Genomic DNA, 22,877 nt, shown 5'->3' with positions numbered 1-22,877 from the left:
TGTAAACGTGGAATTTCGCCATTTTGCCCAGGCTGGTCTTGAACTCCTGGGCTCAAGTGATCTGCCTACCTTGACCTCCCAAAGTGCTGGGATCACAGGCATGAGCCACTGCACCCCACAGGTTGTTGGTAATCTTGACATACAGTTTGGTGACATAGTGCAAGCAAAAGTCCAGTTGGGGTAGATTCATGAGAAAATAGAGACAAGCAGGGGAGAGTGAATAGATCCAACTATTCACAGGACTTTTGTTTCTAAAAAGAAATGTTCATGATTTTTATTTATTAACACAACATGATAAATACATTATTTTCTATTTATGTCTCTTCAAATAATTCTAAATTGCATTGTCCCTCTGGTTTTAGGTCACAGTGGGCCCTATGTACGAAAGCAGTTCCCCATTCCTTATATAGACACTCAAAGTAGAAAAAAAAAAAAAAGAGGAACTTAAAATAATCTAGAGACTTGGCACTCTTTCCAACCCATGGGCATCCAAGTGAAACTAGTCTACAACTTGTCTCCCAGAGCTGGAGGCCAGCCAGACAGATGGAAGTGGGGATGCTGGGTTCATATGTGCTGACCTCTGTTGCCCTGTGGCAAGTGTTCTTGCACTTGAGTCCTGGGGAACCTTTTTGGGTCTTATTCAGTTCTCTCACTTTTTTTCTAACTGAAGCTTGACTTTGCAGAGTGCCTCCACCTTGTCCCACCCACTTATTTCCAAATTGCTTCGATTTTATGCAAAACATGAATTTTTCACTGACTTTATGCTTTGCATAAAATCACAGCAATTTGGAAACAAGCACATTTAAAAATCGTATCTTTTATTTTTGTTTTTATTTTTTAATTTTAGAGACAGGGTCTCACTTTGTCACTCAGGCTAGAGTGCAGTGGTGCCATCATAGCTCACTGTAGCCGTGAGCTCTTGGGCTCCAGGGATTCTCCCACCTCAGCTTCCTGAGTAGCTGAGACCACAGGTGCACACCACTATGCCCGGCTAATTTTTTTAGCAGAGGGGATAGAGATGGGGTCTTGCTATGTTGCCCAGGCTGGTCTTGAACTCCTGGCCTCAAGTGATCCTCCCACTTCTGCCTCCCAAAGTGCTGGAATTTCAGGTGTGACCTACCGCACCTGGTCTAAATCATATTTTTAAAGATGTGGTAGCCCATCTCATTACGTGTGTGTGTGTGTGTGTGTGCGCGTGTGTGTATGGGTGTGGGTATGTGTGTGTGTCTTTACTGCAAAATTCTAAGACTTTTCAAAGTACTCTCTTAGTATTTTTTTAAATCACCGAAAAAAATCATGTCATTTAATGATTAGTTTTTTATTTAAAATGTTATTTACAGGTAACTTTTGCCATGACAATATTGCTTACAAAAGAACCCTGGTGTCTTGGTTGTTCCTTCTATGTGACCCTAGATATGCATATACACATGTCCATATGAATTTTGTTTGTGATTCACTGCATATTAGTCTGAATTGATCATATGACCATAGTCATCATCCTTTTGATTCAATAACTACTTGCTAGCCTATTAAGATTTTCACTGATCTCAGCGGTACAGTGCAAAGTCGGTTAAGTTGGCCCGAGAGGTTTCTTCATCTTAGTCCTCTGCTGAGTGAATTATTTGATATAATTTGTAACGTTAGAGATGCTTCTGTTTCCTGTTTTATGCTACACAGAAGCCTCGGCTTCCCCTTCCTCCTCCCCCAAACATTGCAAGAACCTTTAACCATATGCTGTGTTATTCTGTGAACCACTTCCTCTTGATAAAACGCTTTCATTGCATTTTGAAAAAATACAACACGGAAGGAATCAGGTAAAATTCAATATTCTAAGTTATTTTCAATCACACTGTACACAGGTGATTTCAGTTTCCACCAGCATTTGCGAGCATCTGAATTCTGCAGTGCGTATTTCATCCTAAGTGCAATCCCATTCATAAGCTTTTTAAAATTTTTTCCTCCTCTTTTGTATCTGTAGTTGTAATATGTCGACTGATTTATTTCCAAGAAAAAAAATTGCCAGATGGTATTTAATTAAAAAATAATAAAACCATTAAAGTAAATTGATACTTGGAGAGCCTCAGATTTTTTAAACTTATTTCTCATCAATTTCAGTTCTGTTTTAGTTTTGGCAATCTAGTAATAAACTCAAAACACTGTAGAGTAAAAAAACAGCAGTCCCTGTAACTCCAGCACTTTGGGAGGCCGAGGCGAGTGGATCACCTGAGGTCATGAGTTTGAAACCAGCCTGGCCAACATGGTGAAACCCCTTCTCAAGTGAAAAAAAAAAAAAAATTAGCTGGGCATGGTGACGGGTGCCTGTAATCCCAGCTACTTGGGAGGCTGAGGCAGGAGAAATGCTTGAACTGGGAGACGGAGGTTGCAGTGAGCCGAGATCACACCATTGCACTCCAGCCTGAGCAACAAGAGCAAAACTCCATCTCAAAGAAAAAAAAAAAAAGCAATCAATACTAGGATACAAACATTTTTCTTTAACTGTCTTTAACATAGATAGATGTACAGTATGCAGATAAATTCATTGAAGAGAAAAAATACAGCTGAGGAAAACCCACACAGAAAAATCTTCCAGAAATTTGTTTAAGCCTCCAACCATGTCTGGGATCAATAAATATTTGGTGACTGACTTACGTTGTGTAAACTCGATCGAGTTACTTATCTCTGGATGCCTCAGTTTTCTCATCTAAGAGGAACCTAAAAGTGTTTTCATTTCACCTAGGGTATGAGGATGGATTTAATCAGTCAATGCACCTAATGCACCAGGACAATCCCTGGCACGGAGTGAGAACACCTAATAGTTATCCGCTATTATTTTTATTGTTATCAGGCAGGTAAAGAGCAAGGGGAGAGTCCTGTCTCTCTCACCCCCCAGCCATGCGCAGAAACAATTAAATGAGGAATTTTATTCCTGATAGACAGACAGGTGGCAACTTCTCTGGTGAAATACTGAAGACTAATTCTAACCTTCCTGAACTTCATTGACTGTGACTCATTTTAATAATAGGAAAGTCATTTTTATACCTCCTCTGTTGTTTCATTTTTTTATTATTATTTATTTTGAGCCAGGGTCTCACTCTGTTGCCCAGGCTGGAATGCAATAGTACAATCATGAATCACTGCAGCCTTTAACTCCTGGGCTCAAAGGATCTTCCTGCCTCTGCCTCATGAATAGCTGGGACTACAGGCGCATGCCACTATGACTGGCTACTTTTTTTTTTTTTTGGTAGAGATAAGGTCTTGCTCGCAAATATTCTATTTTGTCTTTTCTTTTCATTCTCAGTGCTCTGAAATTTTCATTCTGTTTTTGGTGTTAGTATTTTAATCCTAGTAAAGACTAAGCGTAACTAAAAATACGGCTGAAAAGGTGAAATTTGCAACCATTCAAATTAGCTTAGACAACCCGTGAGTTTGTAACATCTTAATATGGTGCCATAAGAAAGCAGGGTTTTGACAGATAAGCTCCTTATAAAAATGTAAATAATATGTGTTTCTTCGTTGTATTGATACTTGCTGCCACTGAAAACAACTCTGTAAACCAAAAATTTGATAATCACAAGAAGAAAAAAATCTTAACAACTTTTTTATTTCATGTAGAAGTTGTTAGGACCCCTTGTTTGTTTTGTTTGGTTGTGAGGTGGAGTCTTGCTCTGTCGCCCAGGCGGGAGTGCAGCACGACCTCAGCTCACTGCAACCGCCACCTCCTGTGTTCAAGCGATTCTTGTGCCTCAGACTCCCAAGTAGCTTCTAGGTGCGCACCACCACGCCCAGCTAACTTTTTGGTATTTTTAGTAGAGACAGGGTTTCACCATGCTGGCCAGGCTGGTCTCAAACTCCCGACCTCAAGTCATCCACCTGCCTCAGTCTCACAAAGTGCTGGGATTAGAGGCATGAGCCACCATGCCCAGCCTTGTTTTGAACTTATATGAAAAATAGTGGTTTTTTTTGTTTTCTGTTTTATTAAAAAATTCCTATTATAAACAATTTTATTATTATATATTTAATTTAATATATAAAATGGTATGCTTTTATGAATAAATCTTTTAGTTTTAAGAGCATCAAATAATCCCTTAATTTAATATCATTCTGCTCAAAATTCAGTTCCCAGCACAAAATTATAACATATTATTGTTATAACAAAGGAGTACTTAAGCATGTTTATGTGTTCACTTTTGTTCTTACCAATCAGCAAATTTAAAATAAACACATGAAATTAGTTATATGATGTGAATTAAGAAATAATTAAGATAGAAAACATAACGTGTTTTTATTTACTAAATAATGATTAGCCTATTACTTGAACTGTTAACTGGCTTTAGATTGAATTAGAAAAGAAGAAAAGTCATTGATATTGTCACTCAAGTTGCCTCAAGTTGCATGGTAGTTATCAGAATTTTTCTTAAAGCAACTACAATTTTTGATTTGAAAACGGATTCAGGCCTAAATAGATGCGAGCCCCAGTGAAACTTCTGTTTACCAACACAACATATCTGTGTAAGTATCAGTATTTACTCACTTGGAAATAGCATTGGAAAAAGAGAAAATATTATAGTGAATGAGGTTCCACAAACCTGTACCTATAGCAGCAGCTTAGAAACAGACTGTTTAATTGCTCTGATAGTTCTTGGAAACATGTTATTTGGCAACCTCTAAGGACTGCCCGGCCCTGGAATGTGACATTTCTGAGTGTGTCACACCAGGAGCCATGTAGAACATGTAGCCAGTCAAGTGAGAGAGAACGTTCTATGAGGCTTGAGATCTGGACTCTAGCCCAGTTCTTCTCATTAGTCTGGGAAGTTACTTAATCTCTCTGGGTTTCCAACGAAGCATTTCTGAACACAAACATCAACAAGATCTGATTCTTACTTAATAACGACTCCCAGTTTTCTAAGAGATTCTAACACGATAACAAAAAGAGTGTGATTCAGTGTGGCAAATGCTGATTGCAAATTTATGCCAAGTATTGTTGGCTATTTTGTTTAAATGTCGCAACAAGCCTACGAATTAGGCATTATTGTTTTCCTTATTTTACAGACAAGGAAACTGAAGTCCAGAGAGATTAAATACCGTGTCAAGTTGGTTGTTAAGGCCAGGATTTACTGACATGTTTACCAAATGCAATAGACAGCAAATCTCTGCTGGAAATGAAGATACCATTGAAGTGTTAGCATGACAGCTGGATTTTAGATGATCAGTAGGATTTTATGAAGGAGATATGGACAGAGGAGAATGTTATTTAAAGGGAATAGCATACACAAAGACAAAAGAGTTCTAAAAAGCCTGTTCAGAAAACATCAAGGGTCCTGAGGCCAGGCCTGGTGGCTCACGCCCGTAATCCCAGCATTTTGGGAGGCGGAGGTGCGAGGATCACTTGAGCCCAGGAGTTTGAGATCTGCCTGGGCAGCATAGTGAGACCCTGTCTCTACTAAAAATAAAATAAAATAACGTAAAAATATATAAATGAATTAAAAAATAAAAGGCCCTGACTGGGGCAAATTAGGAAGGACTTTGAAAGACACGCTGAGTGCCTGAACGCTCTCCACTTCATATAAGCAGCCAGGGAAGGCTTTTAAACAGGAACGTGGCATGTTCACATTTGTATTTGCAATTTGCAGCAGTGGTGGTGGTGAATATTTCTGGGGAGTCCAGAAGGCTGGAGGCCAGGTGAGCTGGTGAGGTATCAACTGTGACTTGATAGAGAGAATGAAGGCAAGGAAAAGCCTTCTACAGGAAAAGCCAACAGAGTCCCTGACCGACTAGATGGAAAAATGGGAGGAGTAAGGGACTATGCCAAGGGTTCTAAGTCAGACTGATATGTGACTAATGGCCTTTTACCAAGTGAGGGCGCATAGGAAGAGAATGCATGAGGGGGAGTAATGAGTTGGAGCTGCTTAGAGGGAAATGCCTGGGGGATGTTGAGTTGGCTGTTTTTAGGCAAGCTACTCTGACCAATGGAATAAGGGCCACCCTCATCCAGGTCCAAAATTCCAGATTCCGTGGTTGGAATTGCTGATCTTCACGGCATCCCAAACTCATGCAAACTGAGTTAAATGTGTGAGATTAACTTTGTCGTCGATATAAACATATGTCCTGTAAAACACATGCATCACAGTACTCAGGATAAATGTTTAAAAGACATATTTTTGAAATGTATCCAGGTGGAAAAGAGAAACAATTTAAGGATAAAAAGACTAAAGCCTAGAAATATTAAGCATTTGGGAAAATTTCCTTGTGGTTTAAGGAACCTAAGGGAAAGTTTTAGCCTGGACAAGCGGCTTCAACCACTCCACCCCTGGTCTATCCAATAATAACAATAATGATCACAAAATCTAACTGATTTTGTAGTATTTCCATTTATTTTTCATCAACAACTTGTGGTTCTTCCCAAGACATAAAATGAACTCAGAAGTGACATACTCACAAAAAGATTCTAACTCCACCCAGTCACGATGTGAGCATGGCTTGTTTGAAATGCATTGCTTTTGCTTCACTGTGATAACTCCACCCCAGCTCTTTCTGGCTGCTAACCCAAATAACACTTTTAGCTGTCATGGCTGGGTGTTTTTTTTTTTTTCCTCTCTCTCTTTTAATCTTTATTTTGACCTTTGGAAAACACCACATGTACCTATAGGCACAGCCCTGTTTTCTTACACTTGTGTGTGTGTACACTGTACACATGTGTATAACTCTTGTTTGTCCATTCCAAAAATAAAGTTTTATTGCAGAGAGGTCAATTGTGTCATATGACTGCATTTACAGATTAATAATTTTTGTTACAAACTGCCCTTAAGTCAAATGTCTTTTTATTTTCACCGTGCGTGCAAGTGTGATCCATTCACTAGCAAGTTTACTTACGACTGTAGGTTTCAGCACAATTTTGATATTGACTCCACTTAACTCAATAACAGACTCTGGGGGAGAGGAATGAAAGGGCAGGGGAAAGGGCAGGGGGAAAGATTTTCAGCAGATGAATGCAGGGAGAGGTCACGAGAACGCGCTGTTGTTTTGAGTTATTTCCATCTTAGGTGGATGATTCACTGTGGCACGTCATTAACCTGTTATATAGCAGTGCACGGCCTGAGAAACGAAGGCCTTTGGGTTCAATGGGTTTTTCTGACTCATTGATGTCACATTTCAAGACTTTATTTTAGTGCTTTTCCAAATTTAAGGGTTCAGGAGAATGAATCAATGGCAATATTCTTGTTACTCAAATTATCTTTGGTTCCTATAAGCTTATTGTAATGCTGGTTGTCAGTTTTGAGGTCAGCAAACAAATCTATATTTATTCTTGTAAAATGGATTACTCTTAAAAAAATCTGAAATGTGTTAACACCAATAATTACTCTTAACTTTTTCTGTTAATAATAATTCATCTGAAGTATTCCTTTATTTTCTCAACATCATTGTACTCAGAAGGAAATTCACGTGAGCAGTTCTGGAATTTTGTTATTTATTCCATGAATTTCTGCTTATTAAAATAATAACTTAAAAACCCATGACAAGATTTTTAATACCATATTAGTTGTTTTGGGAGATAGTTTGTGAAACCATGGAGATAATGTCTACTTAAATACTTTCTGCCATTTTGTAGGAATTTTTTTTCTTTTTTTTTTTTTTTGAGAGAGTCTCACTGTGTCACCCAGGCTGGACTTTGGTGGCACCGTCATAGCTCACTGCAGCCTTGACTTCCTGGGCTCAGGCCATCATCCCGTCTCAGCCTCCTGAGTAGCTGGGACTACAGGCACGTGCCCCCACACTTGGCTCATTTTTTAATTTTTTGCAGAGAAGTCTCTCTATGTTGCCCAGGCTGGTTTCAAACTCCTGGCCTCAAGCACTCCTCTCCCCTCGGCCTTCCAAAGTGCTGGGATAACAGGCGTGAGTCACCGTGCCCAGCCTTGTAGGACATTTAAAGAATGGAGGATATGATTCAGATACTTTGTGTGCAACTGTGTGGGGGTAAAACCCCATGAAAAAGATTCCTCATGCTGACTTCCCTCCTGAAACAGGGGCGGGGCCCACCTGCAGCCATCTCCCTCTCTTCTAGCTGCCATAAACACTTTTTTAATCCCAACAATACACACAAAATAGGCCAGGTATCTTCTATCATCCTTTACTGCTGCTGTGTTTGATTCCTGTCTGACTTGCCCTGCACACATAGACCTAGACCTTCGTTTTCTTTCTCACTTGTTGCTTCTGTGCCTGGGTGCTCACCTGTCTGCTTTGTGCGGACTGACCCTCAGCATTCACTGAGTGGCTTCCTCGAATTCGAACACACACCTCCTTGTCCCACGTGTATGTACACAAGATTCTTGGGGATGCATTTGCTACTAGGAAATGTGCTAGTTCGATGGAATCTAGACCTCTCTTAACCAAAAACCTCTTCTTGTCCCCTCCCAGTGACTCCTGGCCCACACAGTTTTACAACTTCCTGTGCTCCTGCAAGACACCTCCTACACTGGATGCCAGATAGGGCACTAGAGAAAATTAATGCATCTCATAGCAATTCAAGCATCCGTCCCCCGAAATAAAACATGCAAAACTTAAACCTTGAAATGACTGTGGAATACCCTCAGTGACCTGCAGCTCAGGATAGCTTTTGTGTTTCTCACGAGGGAGAGACCAGAAGGAGGGCAAAAGAAAAGCCACTGCAGGGGGCAGAAAATTCAGATGGAAAATGTTCTCAGTCCTGTTCGGCAAGGGTGATAAGGTTATGTAGGAGAAGAACATAATTTTTTTCTTCTTAAAATAGGGAGAGGGGGAAATATACGATGGAAAAATTAGCAAGAAGATTTCATGATGTCAGATTTCCTAAGTGGTAAACCCAATAATTGTTGAAGATAATTTGGGAAGATTAAGTGCTAGCTTTGCAGGGTGGATATTTGGAGGATATGCACTGATTCACCCAAAATGATTTTACAGCCACATCTGTTCTGATTGCTCAGCGTCAATGCTATCCTGGGTGCTAAATGTTGCTAATAGCAACTCTGTTGCTCTTGCAACAGAGTTAGTGCTGGATAAATATTACTGTTATCATCATCATCATCATTTACATCACTTCACTTTTAAGAATTGTGGTATCTTAAAAATCATTTGGCCGGGTGTGGTGGCTCACGCCTGTAATCCCAACACTTTGGGAGGCCCGGGGGGGTGGATCACTTGAGTTCAAGAACAGCCTGGCCAACATCATGAAACCCCATCTCTACTAAAAACACAAAAATTAGCCAGGCATGGTGGCGGGCGCCTGTAATACTAGCTACCCAGGAGGCTGAGGCAGGAAAATTTCTTGAACCCGGGAGGCAGAGGTTGCAGTGAGCTGAGATCAAGCCATTGCACTCCAGCCTGGGAGACAGAGTGAGACTTTGTCTCAAAAATAAAAGAAGGAGGAGGAGGAGGAGGAAGAGGAGGAGGAGGAGGAGAAGGAGGAGAAGGAGAAGGAGAAAGGGAAGGAAGTCATTTGAGTCATTTTTAAGAAAGCAAAGTTAGTGTGACAAAGTTTGTTTCATAGACATATTTGATAAAGAGACTAAGACACCCTGATTAGCTAAAGCTATTAAAAATAAAAATATGTGACTACTAAAGTATTAAAGTCATTTAAAGGGTAAACTACAAGTTTTCAAGATAGTTTATTCAAGGAAAGGTAGATTTGCCTCGACTTGGCCTATTTCAGCCAAGTAGTTTATTTTAAATACACACACATGAAGAGATAATAGTATTATGGTTATGATTTAGAAAGTATCTTTATCGGCCAGGCGTGGTGGCTCACACCTGTAATCCCAGCATTTTGGGAGACCAAGGCAGGCGGATCACCTGAGGTTAGGAGTTTCAGAACACCCTGGCCAACATGGCGAAACCCTGTCTCTACTAAAAATACAAAAATTAGCCAGGTGTGGTGGGACATGCCTGTAATTCCAGCTACTCAGGAGGCTGAGGCACGAGACTTGCTTTAACCCAAGAGGTGGAAGTTGCAGTGGCATGAGATGGCACCACTGCACTCTAGGCTGGGCAACAAGAGCAAAACTCCATCTCAAAAGAAAAAAAGAAATAGAGTATCTTTATCTTTTAGTACTGCATTCTGAAATATTTGTGGAAAAATAATATTTGCTTTAAAATATCTGTTGTAGGAAGATATAAATGGAAAAAGATCAGTCCAGTTGAAAATTATTAAAGCTGGACAATGTGCACATGAAAATCATTATTCTCTCTGCTTTTGTGTATATTTTTAATTTCTAAATTAAAAGAATGAGATACAAATGCATGCATGTACATATTCAAGTAAATATTGTGATTTGGCTTAAATATTACATACTGATTCTCTACACCCACCAGACTTCTTAGTATGAGCTATAATTGGCATTAATCTCACAGTGTTTTAGAGCATTTTGAAATGTCCTTAGAGGCTGAGCAAGGTGACTCATTCCTGTAATCCCAGCACTTTGGGAGGTCAAGGAGAGTGGGTCACCCTCAGGTGAGGTCAGGAGTTTGAGACCAGCCTGGCCAACATGATGAAACCCCGTCTCTACTAAAAATACAATAATTAACCAGGCGTGGTGGTGGGTGCCTGTCATCCCAGCTACTCGGGTGGCTGAGGAAGGAGAATTGCTTTAACCTGAGAGATGGAGGCTGGAGTGAGCTGAGATCGTGCCACCACACTCCAACCTGTGTGACAGAGCAAGACTCCGTCTAAAAAAAAAAAAAGAAAAGAAAAAAGAAAGAAATGTCCTTAGAAATGGTCTGCAACAAATTCCTCATGTTACAGGTGAAACAATTGATTACCTTTGCCAAACTACTGCTAGTTAGTGGCAAAGGACTAGTAATGTCTCCTAACTTCCCAATTTAGCTTTGCCAAAAATGTCAGGAAACAGAGCAGCCAGTTGCGACTCACAGTGCATCCCACCCTATTTTGTCGCAAACTTTTCCTCTTCTTGGGCAATTGCTTCATTTGGTTTAGGCAAAGAAAGTTTAAAATGTAAAAACATGTTTTCTTTCTATCTCTTTTCACTTGACAGGGCGGCTATTTAAGTTCTAAGTGTTTGTCCACCAGTACTGCTAAATAAATGTACTAAAAACTATTATTTCAGAAATATCTTTTGAAAGCAGGGAAGTGTTGGGTAAATATGCTTAATCACTCCTCACATCGTTTTCATGTAAGTTTTTTTTTTTTTTTGAGACGGAGTCTCGCTCTGTCCCCCAGGCTAGAGTGCAGTGGCGCAATCTCGGCTCACTGCAACCTTTGCCTTCTGCGTTCAAGCAATTCTCCTGCCTCAGCCTCCTGAGTAGCTGGGACTACAGGCGCCCACCACCACACCCAGGTAATTTTTGTGTTTTTTGTAGAGATGGGGTTTCACCATATTGGCCAGGCTGGTCTTGAACTCCTGACCTCAGGTGATCCGCCTGTTTCGGCCTCCCCTAGTGCTGGGATTACAGGCATGAGTCACCTTGCCCAGCCTGTTTCTTTGGCCCCAAGAAGACTAGTTTAGCCCGGAAAATTTCAATTGTGGCTCTGAGGCGTTTCCCAGGGTTTGGCACAATCTTGGATCAAGCAGATTGGATAGAAGCCAGGCATGAAATTTCAGGCTAACATGAGCCTTCGTCTCAGTATAGTCCTCTCCCTACTTAGCTGCCCACGGATGGGGCTCTTGGGGGAAAGAGAGGGATGCAAAGAGTATCCTAGGATCAGGCTTTTATGAGACTGCTAATATCTCAGTTTCTTCCTTTTTCAGATGGGTGAGTCAAGTGAAGACATAGACCAAATGTTCAGCACTTTGCTGGGAGAGATGGATCTTCTGACTCAGGTAAACTTCCCTTTTTAACTGGCAAATTAGAAAACAAAAATGGAGTTGCAGAATTTCATTATAACATGACAAAGGAGCTGTCTTTTTTAAAACCCTGAAGATTGGCAACATTATATAGTTCCAATATAATTGTGACAATGATGGATTAAAAAAAAAGTTTGTTCCTGACTATACTCTTTTGAGATCAGTTAGTTTAATACATTGATCAGATATACATCAAACTTGTAGTATCCAAATATTTACCAATAGAGAAATTTACCCCCAAATTTACTACGCTACAACCACCAGCACTGAGCCATTTGCCTGTGGTTACCTTTATATAAACTCACTAAGAAAATATTATCTTTGTTTGATTTTGGGGTGTTTTTGAGACAGAGTCTCACTCTGTTGCTTAGGCTGGAGGGCAGTGGCACAATCATGGTTCACTGGAGCCTCAACCTCATGGGCTCAAGTGATCCTCTGGCCTCAGCCTCCCAAGTAGCAGGGACTACAGGTGCACACAACCACACCCAGCTAATTTTTTTTTTCTTTTGTAGAGATGAGATCTCACTATATTGCCCAGGCTGGATATCATCTTTAGTAAAGACTTTTTACCAACTCTTGAGGAAATGCTATATTTTAAATAACTAAGTGGGAGTTTTGGTGGCCTCGTGATTAGACTGTAAGAACTTAGTACCCTCAAAGGAATGTGAAAACCACTCAGCCATAGACAGAAAAAAGCCCCTGGCATCAAGATCAGATTGACTCAGAGGTCACTGAGCCCCACTGTCGGCGCCACTACAGCCAGGCAGCTGCTAATCCAGCAGCCACTAAGCCAGGTTACAGTCAGGTGGGCTTTAGAGTGGCTCAGAGTGTGCTCATAAATGAGCCTTTGACTAAGAAGGTAACCAGCTCATCACTTTTCTGCATAAAATGTCAAAAGAAGAATAAGCCAGTATTCCTAAATAAGATAGGGGTCTTCTAAAGCTCTCTAAAAAAAAAAAAAAAAAAGAATAGTCTGTGTTTTGAAAGACTATTTATTTTAGGAAAAATAAACCAATTCTAACCTGGGCACAGTGGCTCACACCTGTATTCCCAGCACTTTGGGAGGTCAAGGTGGGCAGATCACAGGTCAGGAGTTCGAGACCAGACTGGCCAATATGGTGAAACCCCATCTCTACTAAAAACACAAAAGTTAGCCGAGCCTGGTGGCGGGTGTTTGTAATCCCAGCTACTCAGGAGGCTGAGGCAGGAGAATCATTTGAACCCAGGAGCAGAGGTTATGGTGAGCCGAGATTGTGCCATTGTACTCCAGCCTGGGCGACAGAGTGAGACTCTGTCTCAATAAAAACAAAAATAAAAAATAAACCAATTCTAGTTAGCATCTACTTTATATTCCCAATAAGATTCAGAAAAGTTTAGATTCTATGAAAGAAGGGATAAAACACAAGACAGTTGGCTTAGAGGAAGGGGTGCTGGTTAAAAGGTGTTAGGATAACAACCACATTTCTTTCTTTCTTTCTTTCTTTCTTTCTTTCTTTCTTTCTTTCTTTCTTTCTTTCTTTCTCTTTCTTTCTCTCTTTCTCTCTTTCTTTCTTTCTCACTCTCATTCTTTCTCTTTCTTTCTTTCTTTCTCTTCCTTCTTTCCTTCTTTCTTTTTTTTTTTTTTTTTTGAGACGGAGTTTCACTCTGTCAGCAGACTGGAGTGCAGTGGCACAATCTCGGCTCACTGCTTCCTCCATCTCCCAGGTTCAAGCGATTCTACTCTCTCATCCCCCATGCATTATCTGGGATTACAGGTGCACGCCACCACACCCAGCTAATTTTTGTATTTTTAGTAGAGACGGGGTTTCACCATATTGGCCCGGATGGTCTCTGTCTCCTGACATCATGATCTGTCCACCTTGGCCTCCCAAAGTGCTGGGATTACAGTTGTGAGCCGATGGCGACCACATTTCTAAAGATGAGGACTGTGTTTTCTCCTGCTATGGCGGAGGAGAGTTTAAGGGAACGGGTGTGGTCTCTCTGTACCCGTTCCCTCATTCCTGCAGCCAGTGGGGGAAGTGTTCTGATGGGCCAGAGTCTGGGATTTTTGCAGGACCACATTTAAGTATTGTTACTGTAAGGCAAGAACAGGAAAGAGGCTGGGCATGATGGCTCACACCTGTAATCCCAGCACTTTGGGAGGCCAAGACAGGAGGCTCACTTGAGCCCAGGAGTTAAAGACCAGCCTGGGCAACATAGTAAGACTCATTTTTATTTAAAAAAAAAAATGAATAGGAAAAGGCCCCTTTTAGTCTCTTGGACCTGCCGTCACCCAAAGCCCTTTTGGTTTTTGCTGTTTCTTTGTTGCGGCCAAGTGGATATAGTTATAGGTTTGCTTGGTTAAACAGCCCTGCCAACAGGTAGGTTCTCAAGATTTTAGGCTAAGGAAATATTTTACTACAACAGACTGCATCCTCAAACAGCTTGTCTCCTCCAAGTAACTGGATATTTATTTCTTTGATGTCATGACTTAAGTCATTACAGAATTATTTGTATATATGTATATATATATAGTGTGTGTGTTCACCATTACAAGACATTATTTGTTCTTTATAAAAATTAACTACCTCATTCTCATTGACATGTTCCGTTTCAAGATCTTCCTTCTGGAATAATTTTTAAGCTGTAATTTTCTATAGGGGAAAAATTTTGTAAAACATTTTCAAGTTGCAATATGGTTTTCAGAGAACATACTAAGGGAGAAAATGTGTAAATAATACATGGTTTTTGACTTGCTGAGTAAAGTGCGCTACAGAAATGTTTGTATCATGAATAACTTTGATGGGGGATCTTTTTTCACAGAGTTTAGGAGTTGACACTCTCCCTCCTCCTGATCCTAACCCACCCAGAGCTGAATTTAACTACAGCGTGGGGTTTAAAGATTTAAATGGTAAGCATAACAATTTCTTTTCTGAAGTAATTCAAAATCATGATAATGATTCAAATCAGTATGAAACTATAATTTGAAAACTAAATTAAAGGAACCTAAACATCGTGATAAATATCATTGTTAAAATCATGGATTTCAGACTGGGTTTTACTGTGTCTTGATTGAATTGAGAGAATCAAGGAGACATTTTTGCCAATAACGAAAGGGAACACCATTCTGCATTTGTGAAAAGTCTCAAAATGATCTTCGGCTTTAAAGTAAGGGGAGTTTCTTCTTATTACTAAGCCCATAGAGTAACAAGGAGTAGTATATGAAAATATTCATAAGGAAATGACCCTTCAGTGATAGAAATCACTATTTCATAATGATTAATAAATACGAATGGATACTTCATTTTTATTTAAAATATTTTTAAATTTATATATAATATATACTTATATGTAATTTAGTCTACTTGACGTTTTTTCATTTTTCCTGAACTTGTCACTTTATTTTATTACCAAAAATGTCTCGGCCATGCGTGGTGGCTCACACCTGTGATCCCAACACTTTAGGAGGCCAAGGTGGGAGGATTGCTTGAGCTCAGGAGTTTGAAACCAGCCTGGACAACATAGCAACACCCCATCTCTACGAAAAATAAAAAAAGAATAGCCAAGTGTGGTGGCATGTGCCTGTGGTCTCAGCTGCTTGGGAGGCTGAGGCAGGAAGACCAAGGCTGCAGTGAGCTGTGTTTCTGCCACTGCACACCACCCTGGGCAACAGAATGAGATTCTATCTCAAGAAAATAAAAAACAAAACAAAACAAAAACTCTCAGTTTATTTAAGTGGAGACATCTTTAGGCCACATGCTACTCATATTATAATAAGTCTTGAGGCGGGGCACAGTGGCTCAAGCTTGTGATCCCAACACTTTGGGAGGCCGAGGCGGGCAGATCACGAGGTCAGATCGAGACCATCCTGGCTAACACAGTGAAATCCCGTCTCTACAAAATATACAAAAAATTAGCTGGGCGTGGTGGCGGGTGCCTGTAGTCCCAGCTACTCGGGAGGCTGAGGCAAGAGAACGGCGTGAACCCAGGAGGCGGAGCTTGCAGTGAGCCAAGATCACGCCACTGCACTCCAGCCTGGGCGACAGAGTGAGACTCCATCTCAAAAATAATGGTAATAAGTCTTGAAGTAATCACTTTCAAATTAGTGAAAACTCCCTGCAACTCTGGAAAAAGATTTCCCAAAGACTTGCAGTGCCTACCAAAAATGTGAAAAGCAAGATAGGAGAGAAGTTCAATTATAGAAATCCAGAATTCCAAGTTTTATTTCTGTGCTTCTCTGGATTTTTTTTTTTTTTTTTTTTTTCCAGGCAGAGTCTCTCTCTGTCACCCAGGCTGGAGTGCAGTGGCGAGATCTCCACTCACTGGAACCTCTGCCCTCTGGGTTCAAGCGATTCTCTTGCCTCAGCCTCCCAAGTAGCTGGGACTACAGGCAAGAGCCACCATGCCCAGCTAGTTTTAGTAGAGAAGGGGTTTCGCCTTGTTGGCTAGGCTGGTCTCGAGCTCCAGACCTCAGGTGATCCACCTGTTTCAGCCTCCTAAAGTGCTGGAATTACAGGTGTGAGGCATGGCGTCCGACCAGGATTTCTCTGTTTGTATCATTTCCAGTAGTTTTGTAATAAACCATTAGGTGCCAGTGACTGTTTCTTGATAAATTATAATATACCTCTTTTGATTTTCTCTTTTTCCTACACTCTTTTTATTTGCCACACAAATTTATTATTCCTGCCAGTCATTTCCACCAAGATGGTAACACTCATGAAGTTTTTTTACAAAAGCAGGCCAGGCATGGTGGCTGACGCCTATAATCCCAGCACGTTGGGAGGCCAGTGCTGGTGGATCACTTGAGGTCAGGAGTTCAAGACCAGCCTGGCCAACATGATGAAACTCCATCTCTACTAAAAGCACAAAAATTAGCCAGGCATGGTGGCAGGCACCTGTAATCTCAGCTACTTGGGAGACTGAGGGACCAAAATCACTGGAACCCAGAAGACGGAGATTGTAGTGAGCCAAGATTGTACCACTGCACTCTAGTCTGGATGACAGAGCAAGACTCTGTCTAAAAAAAAAAGCAAAAAAAAAAAAAAGCAATACAATTTTGTAAAATTATGATTGCAATAGGTAACATATACTTGCACATATGAACAATGCAAATTTAGCCTCACCACATCATAACAGCCACATGTTTTATAATCAGTTCAATTAAAAAATTAAAATTTAATCAATATTTCAATTTAATTGTAGTCATCTCAACTAACACTTTCTAAGCGCTAACTCAGTGCCTGGTATCACAATACTGACAACGATAGGAGCAATGATACCCAGATACCCAGCAAGATATAAACACAGTGACGTTACACTACAGTAATAAGACACTCTTCTCATTAAGGAAACAAGATGTACACATGGGGTCTAATTTGGATATGGGACAAGACAATTAAAAACTACTCCTATGTATGGAAAATTAAATTTGTATGGAATTAGATTAAGAATAGATTTGTTTTGTCTTCACTTTAAAACACTGCTAAAATGAGTTCAAAATATTTTGCCCAGGCTGGGTGCGAGCCTGTAATCATGCTTGTAATTCCATCACTTTGGGAGGCCAAGGCAGGAGGATCACTTAATCCCAGGAGTTTGAGACAAGTCTGGGCAACATAGTGAGACCACTGTCTCTAAAAAAAATTAAAAAATTAGCCAGGCATGCTCGTATGTGCCTGTAGTCCCAGCTACTTGGGAGGCTGAGGTGGGAAGATTGCTTGAACCCATGAGGTCGAGGCTACCGTGAGCTATGATCCTACCACTGCACTGCAGCCTGGGCAACAGAACAAGAGCCTGTTTAAAAAAAAAAAAAAAATTGGCCAGGCGCGGTGGCTCAAGCCTGTAATCCCAGCACTTTGGGAGGCCGAGACGGGTGGATCACGAGGTCAGGAGATCGAGACCATCCTGGCTAACATGGTGAAACCCTGTCTCTACTAAAAAAATACAAAAAAACTAGCCGGGCGAGGTGGCGGGCGCCTGTAGTCGCAGCTACTCTGGAGGCTGAGGCAGGAGAATGGCGTAAACCCCGGAGGCGGAGCTTGCAGTGAGCTGAGATCTGGCCACTGCACTCCAGCCTGGGCGACAGAGCGAGACTCTGTCTCAAAAAAAAAAAAAAAAAAAATTGCCCAAAGTCATTCAGAGACTCAGTGACCAGTTTCAGAATAAAATCTATTTCTTTCCCATTCCCCAATTCCATATTACTCAATTCTATATTCATAAATTTAGCTAATCTTTATTAAAACATTTCATCTTTTCATCTCTATTGATAAATTTAGAAATCTTTAATATATTAAAAAGCTATTAATAACTAATATAATAATTCAATTTATTAGATTTGCTTTGGAAATTACTAATATAAATATTATTATGGAGGTTTTGTCCCTAAAATTTTTATAATAGAGTAAAGGTGTATATGTCAACAGTCACAATGTGATTGATTACAGTAGAAAATTATAAATATGCTTCTTTAGTTCTATATATATTTTCTCTGAAAACATTTTAAATTAATTTAACTTAATTTTATAAAGAAATTATATATAGGCTGGGCCTGATAGCTCTCACCTGCAATCTTAGCACTTCAGGAGGCTGAGGCAAGGGGATCACTTGAGGTCAGGAGTTCAAGACCAGCCTGGTCAACACGGCAAAACCCTGTCTCTACTAAAAATACAAAGATTATCAAGGCAGGGTGGTGCATACCTGTAATCCCAGCTGCTCGGGAGGCTGAGGCAGGAGAATTGCTTGAACCCGAGAGGCAGAGGTTGCAATGAGCTGAGATCATGCCACTGCACTCCAGATCATGCCACTGCACTCCAGCCTGCAGCAAGATTCTGTCTCAAAAAAAAAAAAAAAAGAAGTCATGTATAAAAATGACTTACAGTAAAATAAACTCTTTTTAGACATTGAGGAAACCCAAACTTTAGTCCGAGTACTGTAAACTAGCACTACTAGCATTCCTGTAATACGCTGCGTGGCGTTTATGATGATGATGTCTGACAATGTATCCTTTCACAAAGCTTATTTGTTACTGAGTAGGCTTCATTCCGGCTGCTCCCATTTCCTCAGTCTGGTTCATCATACCTATAGCAGCTAGAATTCTCCTCATGGATCACTTCCTTCCTGCCCAAAGAATATAATCCTTTTTTCATTATATTCACCATATCATATATGCCTGATCATCAAAGTACTCCACCAAGACTACTCACCAACACCACCCCCACTACACCACATGATCTAATCAATGTTCAGGATCATACAGATTACTCTACCACAGTAATCTCACACATGGAAGAAATCCTAAGGTGATCTCTCCTCCCTCCCTCTCACTCTGAAAATTTATGTCTTTCCTGTCTTTTGAAAGTTAACTCCCAGCTTACTATCTTCATTAAGTTTCTACCATTTAATCCCATAATTTTTTAACTCCTTGCCACCTATGGTGCTTTAATTTCTGCTATTTATCATTAATTGCTCTTGGCTGGGCACGGTGGCTCTTGCCTGTAATCCCAGCACTTTGGGAGGCTGAGGTGGGAAGATCGCTTTAGCCCAGGAGTTTGAGACCAGTCTGGGCAACATGATGAAACCCTGTCTCTACATAAAATACAAAAATTAACTGGACCTGGTGGCATGCACCTGTAGTCCCAGCTGCTTGGGAGGCTGAGTTGGGAGGATTGCTTGAGCCTGGGAGGCAGAGAGAGATTGCAGTGAACCGAGATCACACTATGGCACTCCGGCCTGGGCAATAGAGTGAGACTCTGTCCCAAATAAATAAATAAATAAATAAAAATTTTTTAAAAATTGCTCTTTCTCCGAATGTGAAGTTTTCTACAGTTAGGTGGTGAGCCTAAGAAGCTCCATCTTCACCCCAAAGTCACAGGCACATTAAACCCCAGTTGGTTGAAATCCAGTTTCTTCTAAATAGCAGCAGTACTCTATTTGCCCTCCAAATGCTTAGGGAAAACTCCCCTTCCATCCATTTCCAATGCTCTCCCCTCCCCTACTTTTCTAAAACTCTGAGATCTTACACTATAATATGCAAGGATTTCCTACTTAAGCATCTATTCATGGGCTTGGATTTGACTTTATAGCAGGTGTGTCAGGTGCCCCAGTGTAGAGAACACATTTCCTCCATTTATTTTCTTGGTATTAGAAACTCACTCAGATTAACCATGCAACAAATGCAGCAACAGTCCTTTTAGGAATTCCTATACTTGTGCTATTGAATTAAAATATTCTCAATCTTCTCATTATATCATAACCAATCAAAATAAGGATTCCTTTCTACTCAAATAGTATGCTTAAAAATTATCTTCTTTCAGTTTTTCCAGATGCAAGTAGTTGTTTATACCGTTAACGTGATTTTCCCTACTAGAGTCCTTAAATGCACTGGAAGACCAAGATTTAGAGGCTCTCATGGCAGATCTGGTAGCAGACATAAGTGAAGCTGAGCAGAGGACAATCCAGGCACAGAAAGAGTCCTCGCAGAATCAACATCACTCAGCATCTCTACAGGCATCAAATGTCAGTGGTGCAGCCCCTCTTGGTCATGGAACAAATGTTGCTGCCACTGGTATCAGCCCATATGAGGATGACTTACCACCTCCACCAGCTGATCCTGTGTTAGACCTTCCACTGCCGCCGCCACCTCCTGAACCTCTCTCTCAGGTAAGTGCGTGGGACCAGAGATGGCAGGGCCATCAGCCTCTGCTACCTATCACTGATGTTCTCTGAAGTGATCATTACATTCCAAAGTTTGTGCATCCAAAGATCTGACATACTAAAAAACCAAGATACAGAGCATGCTCGTTGCAAAGCTAGAACGCTGCGTAAACAAGCCACATGGGTGTATATCAAGAATGTATTAGGGTCGTATTCAGGATTTACTATAGTTTGCTTAAAAAATATTTGTATGCAAACACTCTTTGATAAAACTCAGTCTTTTGGGGAAATGTTTTATTAACATCATGTTGAAATGTGGAACTGATTGTATATTTCCGTGTCCCTGCTCCTAGCTCAGTACATAGAGATTGGAAGGCATTCATTATACATTTTCTGAGTAGAGTGAAATTGAATTTTGTTGAACTTGGCAGCCCTGTTCAGTAGGACAGGCACATCCAAGTATCACTTGTAATGTCAGAGTTGGGGAGGGTGTTACAAAGCAGGCAGGTGATGGGTGCTTGATATTGATAAATTTCTGAATATTGAAAAACAGACAACTGGAAAGTTTAAATTATCATTATTTGGGATATTAACTCATAGTGTGTCTCTCATAAAAGTAAAAAGAGCACTTTTAAGGATTTTCTTTATAGAGTAAGCCAAATATTTTAGAGGAGAGTCCAGTTCAATTTCTGCTTCCACAGTTGTCACACTGTGTCATGATGTTTGGTCCTCACAAATAAGAGCCTAGGGACCCTGAAAGGTCATACAATGCCTTTTGAATGAACAAATATTGAATATAAATCAAATATTAAATTATACTCTATCACACACAGTGCTCTACTGTGTACTTATTATGGAAAATTTATGTGAAAATGGAGATCAATATAGAACAGAGACTCTTAATGTAGGGTCCATGAAGATTTCGAGGGGGCCATGCACCCCCTGAAAGTAAACAAAGTACAAAGTTGAATGCACTTGTGAAGCTTTATGGGCTTTCTTAAAGGGGCTTGTGGCTCAAAAAAAATTTGAGAACCACTGCTATAAAAAGATACATGCCTATATTCAAGTAATTAGAATGTAACCAGAACAGCTCATTTCCTTATCATTATAAATAGAAAAGAGACTTAACTTGCCAAACTCAAAGAGCTTTGGGCTCATAAAATACTTCACTCACTTTTCTGCCTGTTCATATGAGCTTGTCAGTGCTCATATGTTTTTTGGTGAATTGTAAGTCTAAATTTCATTCTGTTGGGCCGGGTGCAGTGGCTCACGCCTGTAATCCCAGTACTCTGGGAGGCCAAGGCGGATGGATCACAAGGTCACGAGATCAAGACCATCCTGGCTAACACGGTGAAACCCCATCTCTATAAAAATACAAACAATTAGCCGGGCGTGGTGGTGGGTGCCTATAGTCCCGGCTACTTGGGAGGCTGAAGCAGGAGAATGGTGTGAACTCGGGAGGCAGAGCTTGCAGTGAGCCGAGATGGCACCTCTGCACTCCAACCTGGGCGACAGAGCAAGACTCCGTCGCAAAAAAAAGAAAAAAAAAAATTCAGTCTCTCTTAACCTTTGGGGACATTAAGAACCCCTTTAAGAATCTAATTTTAAAAAGTAGAAATCCCCAAAAAGACATTGTGATCCAAAAGTGTGCATATAATTTCTGGGAGTGTTCAAATCCCTGGAGATGTGTCAATCTACAGATTCCTTAGGTCGGATCCCAGCTTGTGAGTCAAGCAGATTTTTGTGATCTAAATATACGAACCACTGTTAAAGTCATCATTTCATCTTTTAAGTTACCATTCCCAAGCTATAAAGGGTGACTGCCTTCTATATCTTTGAGCTGAAGAATTTTGTTATAGCCATTTAAATTCTGAAAACTAAATGTTTCGGGCAATGGATACCCCATTTATCCAGATGTGATTATTACATATTGTATGTCTTTAAAAAGTAATTAATACATTCTGAAAATCAAGCATGTGAAATTTGGTAACTTTTGCCAACATAAAGTAGCTAAGACACTAGCAATGACAGAATTGATTACTCACTGGTATTATTTAATGGACTGTATTGAAGAATATCTTGCCCTTTTTCAGGAAGAGGAAGAAGCCCAAGCCAAGGCTGATAAAATTAAGCTGGCGCTGGAAAAACTGAAGGAGGCCAAGGTTAAGAAGGTGAATCATGAATCCCATTTGCATGGGGGCAGTTAAATTAAGGACCTGTGATTATGCTTAATGATAAAAACAAAATGAAGCCAGGCGCGGTGGCTCACACCTGTAATCCCAGCACTTTGGGAGGCCAAGGTGGGTGAATCACGAGGTCAGGAGATCGAGACCGTCCTGGCTAACACGGTGAAACCCCCTCTCTACAAAAATAAAAAAAATTAGCTGGGTGTGGTGGCAGGTGCCTGTAGTCCCAGCT

At 40.6% G+C, this 22,877-nt stretch overlaps 1 protein-coding gene across 1 annotated transcript in view; it reads left to right on the top strand.

The window, feature by feature from the left end:
• Positions 1 to 22,877, top strand: part of APBB1IP (amyloid beta (A4) precursor protein-binding, family B, member 1 interacting protein) — a 151,513-nt gene that overhangs the window by 46,502 nt on the left and 82,134 nt on the right. The window contains exons 3-6 of the mRNA XM_011963901.1: positions 11,736 to 11,807; positions 14,634 to 14,721; positions 20,173 to 20,465; positions 22,553 to 22,630. Of these exons, the coding sequence (XP_011819291.1) occupies positions 11,736 to 11,807; positions 14,634 to 14,721; positions 20,173 to 20,465; positions 22,553 to 22,630 (531 nt within the window). The remainder of the gene's footprint in view (positions 1 to 11,735; positions 11,808 to 14,633; positions 14,722 to 20,172; positions 20,466 to 22,552; positions 22,631 to 22,877) is intronic.

The sequence above is a fragment of the Colobus angolensis genome, unplaced genomic scaffold (assembly GCF_000951035.1).
Source record: "Colobus angolensis palliatus isolate OR3802 unplaced genomic scaffold, Cang.pa_1.0 Scaffold63, whole genome shotgun sequence".
NCBI lineage: Eukaryota > Metazoa > Chordata > Mammalia > Primates > Cercopithecidae > Colobus > Colobus angolensis.
This window is presented reverse-complemented; position numbering and strand designations above follow the sequence as displayed.